Source organism: Tamandua tetradactyla, chromosome 5 (genome assembly GCF_023851605.1).
Source record: "Tamandua tetradactyla isolate mTamTet1 chromosome 5, mTamTet1.pri, whole genome shotgun sequence".
NCBI classification, from domain to species: Eukaryota; Metazoa; Chordata; class Mammalia; order Pilosa; family Myrmecophagidae; genus Tamandua; species Tamandua tetradactyla.
The window spans coordinates 90,502,996-90,512,478 of NC_135331.1; the positions used below are offsets into that span (position 1 = coordinate 90,502,996).

Consider the following 9,483-nt stretch of genomic DNA (forward strand, 5'->3'; position numbering starts at 1 on the left):
GAAAAAATGGTAAAACCTGCTTAATAAATAAAATGAAGAAGCTTTCCAACATACAAAAAAATATACTGACTCAACACATACATACACTTCTTCTGGTTTTTAAGGTTACCTTAAAGACTATCCAGCTGGTATATATCAGACAGGGTTTTTTGCTGCAAGCAACAGAAACCATGTCTGGCTGCATGAAGCTAAAAGGAATTCACAGGAAGAAATATTAAAGCCACAGAAAATTGGAGTGGTAAAAACTGGAAGACTAGGCTTGTAAAATGGGCCCAAAACCATAGGCATCCCAGGGCTGGCAGCAAAAGCCACAGCCTATGGCTATAGTATATACCTGATCAGCACACGACTACTGTGCACCTCCACTCTGCACTGAAAACCCAGACTCTAATCCCTCAGTTGTATAACTAGTAGAGCCTTAGAACTCTAACCACCTGGGCCACACCAGAAAGGGCAGTAAGCACAATAGCCAATGGGTTTCAGGGGTGAACAGTGGACCCTCCTTCCTCTCCAATAAAGAAAGAGGGGTGCTTTTAGGAAGGAGGGATTGGCCAGAGACCCCAGAAATAACATTTATTTCTCTCCCCAAACACACACCCAGTTGCATAATAATTCACACAACTCTCCAGAAACATTATTCTATACTTTCTGATTTTGTGCCAGAAGAATCAATTGTTCCATATACTCTGCATCCCACATCACAGCCACCCCTTCTCCAGAGGAATCACTGCCTCTACCAATGATGATGCCCTTGGACTCTTCTGCCGAAGCCAGCTGTAGCACACCCTCCTCTCAGACCCACTGATCAAGTCCTCTGCCAGATTCTTCCCAGTCATACACATGACCAAACCAAAAAGAATTCATCTCCCCTCAACTTTCTCCCACAGCACTGTATTTCTAGTTAAAAAAATAAAGGTTTATTATAAAAATGATCCAAAGAGATTATTTCAAATAGGCAAGTTGTTAAATCAGTTTTCTTTTATACATTTAAAATAATTTCTTAGAGAAGTAATAAAGTACTACTTTTTAATGATATACAGTACTAACATCATAAAATAAAAACCAAGTTAAATTATACAGGACTTTGCTGGTTTTCTCTTTCTTCTACCAGGCTTGGGCACCTGCCTAATTTGAATGGTAGATGCTGCATCAATGATGATATGAGGGAAGGAGAAGGAAAGATGGTGGACCACTTACAGTGACATGCTTCTATGAATAGGGTCCACCATCAAAATGTATTCTGCCCAGTCTGGTACCTTTGCTAACACAAAAATCGTTTTACAAGATGGAACCAAGAATCATTTAACTACCTTATTTTAAGATATTTACTTCAAATATCATACTTTAATGAAGTTGATGGCTTAGTTATCTAGCTCCACTGCTGGACTGCAAGCAATGTGAAGGCTGAGCCTGCCTTGTTCAATGGGACCCAGAAGAGTGCCCAGCCCCTGAAAAACTGAATGAATGAATTAGCAAACAAATGCAGTGCAAACAACTGGGGCTCAGAAATTCCCTCCAATATAAGTGTGAGGAATGAATGAATGAATGGAAGAACTAAGACTTTTCCCTATTCACAGGTTTAGGAAGCAATGGCTTCAGGAAGGCTAGAAAAAGACTGCGGACTGTAGCTTCCACATTACTTTAGGGTAGAAATTCTCACAGTGCGCACAGGAAGCTTTCTTGAGTGTTGAGAGGATTTTATTAAGGATATTCACTTAAGATGTACATGTTTCACTAAATTTTGTTTGAGGACTTTGCTTGCAAATTCAACTCTTTACTCTTCTTTTATCTACGTATTATCTTTTCCTTTGCCTACAATGGTTCCTTTGTTCTCCATTTCATGTATTAATCACCATAAGTCAAATACTTCAAGATTCAGTATTTTACATCATGTTTCTTTCACCTCGACTTAAATAAAGAACAAAATGATGCTGAAAGCTGTTTGTAGCCAATAATGTACATCAAATCTAGATTCTAAAGATAGCTAATATAAGAATATTTAAGTTAGAGATGGATGGGGTGGTCATAACATTTTCCTGTCAACATCATTTGTTCTTAAAACAAATAAATAAATAAACCACTATCTACCACTTGATCATGGTGTGTTACATCTTTATTTATTTATTAATAAAAGGTGCCAGGCTACCAGCAAAGTGGAAATCCTTTGCCCTCAGGTACGGCACCACTCAGGTTGGGAATCATTACATTATATTTATCACCTAACACAAATCCTGCGAGATGGCATAAACTCAAGTTCAAAATCTGAAATAAAAACCTTAAGCATCCTATCACATAACTATCTAAAAGATTCAGAAAAGATTTACAACTTAAATGCACATATACTGCCCATGGGTGGATACTCAAGATTATCAGATACCCTGTAAGAGACAGAAGACATTCCTGAATCTCTGAAACAGGTATCAAAGCTTTGTGGGTAGACATTAGCATCATGTGTTTTGGTTGCTATCAGTTTCTCTATCAAACTTTAAGCTTCTTGAAAGCAGAGCCTATATATTCATTCATTCACTCATTCATTCAACAAATAATTTCGAGCTGTAACAGCACGTGACTGGCAACTACTGGTCCCTTGCTCCCAGGCTCTGTTGCTTTCAGCCTCTATTTCCTGTGGGAGTTCCTCACTTGGCATCTATGGGCCTTGAATTAGTACCTTCAGGACACAACTCTGGGTTCTGGCCTGCTTGGCATCTCATGGAAAGGCACATGGTGACATCTGCTGGGCCCCGCATCTCCAAATGCATCGGCTTTATCAGCTCTGAAGAAACCGCCCTCCAAGAGTCTGCAACTGATCTGCCTGTCAGCTCTGTTCTCCAAGTGTCAGTATTTGCATCAGCTCCATTCTGAGCTCTCTCCAAAATGTTTCCTTTTAAAGGATTCCACTAAACTAATCATTACCCACCTGGAATGGCAGGAGCCACATTTCCATCTAATAAAAGGTCACACCCACAACTGGATATGTCACACCTTCATGGAGACAATCTAATCAAAAGCTTCTGCCCTATGATACTGAATTAGGATTAAAAGAAATGGATGCCCCCACAAGACTGGATCAGGATTAAAACAGGACTTTTCTGGGATACAGAATACTCACAAACTGGCACAATGCATTTTTTCTTTTTTTTAAATGTGAGATATTATAGCCCATTTGCCCCGGGGATGACAGAGAATGAAAAGTGATAGTACAGGAGAGATGGGACAACTGTAAGAGTGAGGTTACCGAGTAGACAAGATGGGATGGACGTGTGCATACGGCAGGTGGTGAGGCTGGCTCATGAGGGACCACAACTTTATCTGTGTATTTCCAAGATCTTGTACAAAGTAGTCTGAAGAAGGACTCTCAAAAAAAGGTGAGCTAAAGGAATGAATAAACAAATGTATTCTTGAACAGGGCTCCTCCTTCTTATACTAGACTATGAAGAAAGACTTTTACACACACCACAGATAAACAACATTATTTCTATTGAGGAATGAAAATCATCCAAAAGCAAAAAGTAGTATTAGAGCAAGGAATGGAAGAGAAGAACGGAGATTACAGTATACCTTCATACCAAAATTCACATCTCAGGAAACAGGCATTAAAGAAGGTAATGGGAGAAATGACTAAGTGACTGGTAGGAGGCAGGCAGAAGGGACAGAGAAGGAAAAAAAAGCCTCCAGGAAAGATTTAGAGAAATGAAGAACAGAAATGTCTGGTAAAATGACTGGATCAATGCACCCACTGTGTTCTTAGAGTGTAATTTTGGACCATGAGCAAGATAATGTTACAAAAATCAGCCTGGGATATACTGGAAGCCCTTTGTCATGGTTATCTCTTCTGGGACTGTCACTTGTGCCTTACTCTCCTCTCTAGAGCCTGCTGGAAGATGTGGCCTGCAGTGACATCCTTTCACCTGCTCCTCTGGGGCATTTTACTGACAAACACTCAGAGCACCAGAGTCTCTACCAACTGAGGATCTTCAATGTCAATCATTTGCCCATCCTTCTTGGTGAGCTGAAGGATTTGCGAATATGGGAAGCAGTTCCCCCTTGCCAAGGGATGTAGGGCTCCTGGCAGAAAAACTAAACAAATAAACCTAAATCCCTTAAGGGAAGTTTCATACTTTCTTTTTAAAAGCAGGGAAATCTAACTGACATGATCCTATTAGTACTATGTTTGTTTAGCTGAGTAAAAACAGGCTGTTTAGGAGCAGCTTTAACTTTCCCAGACACTGTAACGTCATTTGGTGTGTATTCTGTACCACTGGCCTAAGAAACTATTTCATACTCGTAGATATTACAACTGTTTAAAATTCCTGTTACAGCTCCTGCCCAACACCCCCACCCCCTGCCGAGTGTATAGAGACTATGAGGCAAGTCCATACTCTCCCACTTCTTATCATAACAAAGGCCCCAAAAAAGAAAAGGAATGAGGAAGGAATATCTAACTGGAAGTGCTTAGGAGGGCCAAAGTTAAATATGACCAAAAATGAATATCGTATTACCCAATTCAGGTCAATTACTCTTAATCAAGAAATAAATTTCAGTCTTCATTCTCTTTACAATCAAATATCAAATGGTAGCTATGGCAGACAAAAAATATAAATGTATATTTATTCGTTAATCTTCATTTGTAGGGTCAAGATCTTGACTTGAGTATGGGTCTATCTGACGAAGTGAAAGCTGTCTTTCTTTCATATACCATACCCACAATGTATGACCTATTTTTTCCAGCTTTAATTTCTATAAAGAACAAAAATCTGAAGGCATTCATAAAATAATCTATGTGCTGAATACTTTTAGGCTTTTAAGATTCCCTCCCCAATCTTTTTCAGTTTGCTTATCCATAAAATTTAGCAGTCATTTATTTTAGTGACTTGCATTTATCGAGTCTTTCCAAAACATACAAAATACTTTTCATAAAACCTTTCTTTTTGTGCTCAAATTTCACACGCTTATGTAATATTTACTTAAACTGCATAATTTCAATAACAAGTACAGTGAACATAAACAGATAAGGCATAAATACAAGTGACCCCTGGTACACAAACAATTCAAATGTAGGAAAGTCACATGGTAGGGGTATACCAGATCCTAGCTGCTTGCTAAGTAACAGGAAGCCATTCAGTGTGTGAAGATGGTTAAAGGGGAGGTGGTTGGAAAGACTGCCTACTGGAGGTCAAGTTCAAAATACTGTAATGAATATATTATCATAAATATTCAAGACTTAAAGATTTTAATTTAGTAAAATGTCAATAACAATTCATAGAATTTTTAATTGAGGAAATTTTCCTGCTGTAACTCTTATCAATCGAAGAAAACGCCAGAAATTAGGAGGAAAAGGAACTCCTTTTCATTATATTGTTGGGTCTGTTTGTTCCTCTATCTTTCCCACTAGACAGTCAGCTTTCTACAGGTTGATATTCTCCATCACTGTATCACAGAACCTGGCACTCAGTGAGAGCACAGTAAATGTTTCCTAAATATGTTCACACATTCCAACTTAGATCAGTATTTCAGCTCCTATCACTGTTGGCCCATAAATAAAATTTTCTGAGGTTGAAATAACAGAATGCTAGACAATCTGATTCATTATCTATTACCTCGAAACATTTCATCTCTCTTTCTTCACATTGTTATGTATACTCCTGAGAATGATTAAATTTATACTTACACTACTGTTAAAACTAATAATATCTGTAAACTGTTCTATCTTGATTAAAACTATTAGTGACCATTAAAAAATAAAATTAGGCTGAATGTTCTATCAAGTAGGAATTTTACATTCCCACAGTGTGTGGCAGCTAATACTACCAGTTTCTGGCACTTTTAATGAGAACATAAAAATTCTTCTGGCATTAACAAATTACTTCCCTTCCCAACACATTTACATAATCTAAGAGTTGAACAGCGCCCTAGAGATTGCCTTGAGGTCCAAAATCCCTGCCAATTAAGAAATTCATCTAAAATTACTCAATTTGGGGGCAGGGAGGGATGTTTATCTTTAAATCCTGTGTGACAGAAAGGTGCACTCAAAGAGGGCTCTTACAACATACTTGTTTAATTGAATGGAACAAGTCTAAAATGGGTCCATTTCACTACTTTTCTTGTTCTTTCCAGGCTTTAGCAGCAATACTCACTGAATCTGTAATTAAAGATTTGCATGAATCTTCTGCTCATTAACCAATGTTCAAAAGCAAATTCAATAGAGGAAACTTGATAATCATTCAACTGTTTCTTAATCCATTAAAGAAACTTCTTTTAACAGTTTAAAAATGCATGATCCTAAAAGGCAAGTCCCAGGCCTGGTCTGATTTGCACAAGGCAGTGGGTAGCCTAAACATGCAAGTAAGCACTGGACAAACACTAATGCTGCTAAATGGCAGTACTCAAAAGTGGTTAAAATAGGAAATGCTATGTTGTATATATGCTACCACAATTTAAAAAAAAAAGGTCAGTACATAATAAAACTTCAACAGAAAATGGAGAATCAACTCTTCATTACTTTATCATCTATAAAAGATGTCTAATTCGTCTAAAATACTCACCATGTTGTCAATTTCTAGTATGATTTTTATTAACAGTCTAGCATTGTTCATACAACTAAGTTATACACTCTTCGCCTTATAACTGGGGTGTTCAAACTTAACCATAATACTGTAGTAACACCTGTTATTATGCCAATTATTTTTTTCCTCCAGTTAACCTGCGATCCCATCTGATTTCCCATAATATGAATATGATAATGAAAAGAACAATGCTTATTGAGAAGTAATCACCACCAATAATTTTACTCAAGTATGTATTCCAAAACACTACATAATTTAAGAGGCAGCCCTGCTTAGTAGCCCTATTACTGTGCATCTGTTTGGGAGACTTTTATAATACATGCTAGGATACAAAGTATCCATTTCCAAATCCCATTCACTTCTGTTTTGCTGAAAGAAACACATACTAACCCTCAACAGTACAATTAGTGCTTCACTAACCCATTTTTTTCCAGGCAATAATTTAAATTCACACTTCCTCCTAAATCTCTCTGGACAGCAACTCCTGGCAATTCATCTGTCCCTTTCACCACAGCTTCTATTCATAACTAACGGGTCAAGTTCCTTTTCCCATTTCAACACGATGTACTGTACTGCAGCCCTGCCACCAAAGACCACTGTTGAATGGTAGAATATAACATATTGAATTTCACTGTCCTTCATTGTTTCCACTTTAACTGCCATTTTACCATCATGCATACACGAGAAATGTGTTCCCACCGGCATCTTATAAATTTCTAAAGCAGCTATTCTTTGTGGATTTACAAAACATGTGCCTTCTCTGAATTCCCTTCATCACCACAGAAACGGCTTTGGGAAGCCCAGATTTTTTCTTTTCTTTTCTTTTCTTTTTAAGTATCCTAAGCGAAAAAGAAACTGATTCTAAGCATTTCTAGTCTCCCAGCAAATTTAATCCTAAAGGCCTTCCTTTAGGGCAATGGAGGAATATCAGGTCAAAGATCCTAAATATGGTTTTTGGCCTTCCAAATCAAAAAGAAAATATTTCGGCTCACAGAGATTTTTTTTTTTTCAAATATCCTTTCTTCTCAGGCTACACCGTACGGGCTACCCAGTGCACTGTAGAGTAAACAGCTAGCTTTGGCTTTTGCACAATGCCCTAAATCTTCCCCCGGACTCACAGACACACATAATACCTAGGCAAATCCCAAACCTGCCAATGAAGCTGACTATTTCTTTGCCACAAAGAGCCGGCCCGTGGCTCGTGCACGGCGATCTCTGCACACATGTGCTGGGCTGACAAGAGCGGAGTTGCCCTTCCTAGACTAAAAGCAGGGCGGCCTGGACCAAAACCCACACACTCCTCCCAACCTACAGCCTCCTCTCCGCGGTCATTCTTCCTAGTGACAGCCGGTCGGCTCTGAAATCCCCCGGGCGCAGGCTGGAGTCCTTCTTCGGCCTGGCCGGTCATGTATGGCCACGTTCAGAACCACTTCCCCTCCACCCCACTGCCCTTTTTTCTTCTCCCTCTTCTTCACCTCAGGAATCCCATCGGAACTTCATTCAGTCCCGGCGGGGCGACTCTGCCCGCGGCCTGGGCACACCCTCCCCGGGCGGCCGCACTCCCCGCGCGCCGGACCCCAGGCGGCCCCCGACCCCCGCGACTCCCGGCCCGGCGCCTCACCTCCTCCTCGCTCTCGCTGCGGAAACACAGGCACGCGGCACGCTTCTTGTAGCCGTCGCCGTCATAGGTGCGAGTCTGGTTCGACTTGAGCTTCATCATCCTCCGGGCCCGGATGGGGGTGCGGTGCGGGTCGCGGGAGTCGAGGGGTGGGGAGCCGGCTCCGGACGGCCGCGCGCGCGCGCTCCCGGCTCGGCCGAGGAAAGCAGGGAGGGGGAAACTCTTCCTCGCTACACGGCTCCGCCGCTAGTCCACCGCGGCCGCTTCATTCCCCTCGGCCCAAGCCCCGCGTCGCTACCGCTCTCACGGCTGCCGTCCCCGCTGCCGCCACGGCCGCCGCCCCCTCTGCCACTGCCACCCCCGACGACGACCGCGCCGCCATGTTGGGCGCGCTGCGTCAGCAGCGTAAGGCCGCGCAGGCTTGCGGATCGACCACGCGCTTGCAGCGTAGGCCGCGTTCAGGAATCGCGCCCTCCCAATCCGCGCGGCGTAAACGAGCGGCTGGAATGAGAGGACCGCGCGATTCGAGGTGGCCGCTACGTAGCGTAGGCGTGGGGGCGCTGGGGCCCGCGCGGGAAGAGCCGGCGTGGAAAGGGGTGTGTACACAAGGCCGTCCCACTCAACTGAGGGCGGGTCGGGATGGAGACCCTACGGTCCAACCGCGCGGCTTAGCGGAGAGGGAATCGCGCGTACTTGCCCAAGGTCACGCCGCGTGCCAGCTGCTAAGGATGGCCCAAGGTCAGGCCACTTGGCCCGTGGTATTGCCCGTCCATCTGGGGTGTGTGTGGGGAAGGGGGTTGGGTGGAAAGGTCTAGCAACAGAGAAGGCAAGCCTGAGATTAGGAACTGCACTGCAGGGGGTGACGAGAGTGCGGTTGGAGGGCTGGGAAGGGACGTGCACGTTGCACTTAAATCATGAAGTCTTATGGGCTGGGGCATGTTGTCCATTAGAAAGAGCAGATATCCTGTAGTCCCTCGTTGGTACAAAAAGCAAATGCTTCCTCTTAAGGTAAACAGAAGGACCAGAAAGAAAGATATGTATGTATGTGTCCCTATATACATTCTGTAAATCATAAAATAGCATCAGTTCTGGCAGTAAAGATGGAGTTTAATATGGTGGATATCAAACATTCTCCAGGGAAAGATGTACATACAGCCAAACGCTTTAGAGGAAGGAAAATGGGGTAAGACCTGTGAATGTTCTCAACAGCCCAGACCAAACTTAGTATGCTGGTGACCCAAACATGGCCAAAATCCTGGGCAGGATTTATCTGTGAATTGCTTAACCCTTTTTGAATTTGTT

At 42.2% G+C, this 9,483-nt stretch overlaps 1 protein-coding gene across 2 annotated transcripts in view; it reads right to left on the reverse strand.

Moving 5' to 3' along the window:
* Window positions 1-8,586, reverse strand: part of NUDT3 (nudix hydrolase 3) — a 187,967-nt gene extending 179,381 nt beyond the window's left edge. Inside the window, exon 1 of one of the 2 annotated variants that reach the window (XM_077161528.1) lies at window positions 8,185-8,586. In XM_077161528.1, coding sequence (XP_077017643.1) covers window positions 8,185-8,283 — 99 coding nt within the window. In that variant the 5' untranslated portion in view covers window positions 8,284-8,586. The remainder of the gene's footprint in view (window positions 1-8,184) is intronic. The other variant, XM_077161527.1, reaches the window with a different exon arrangement.
* Between the last annotated feature and the right edge of the window lie 897 nt (window positions 8,587-9,483).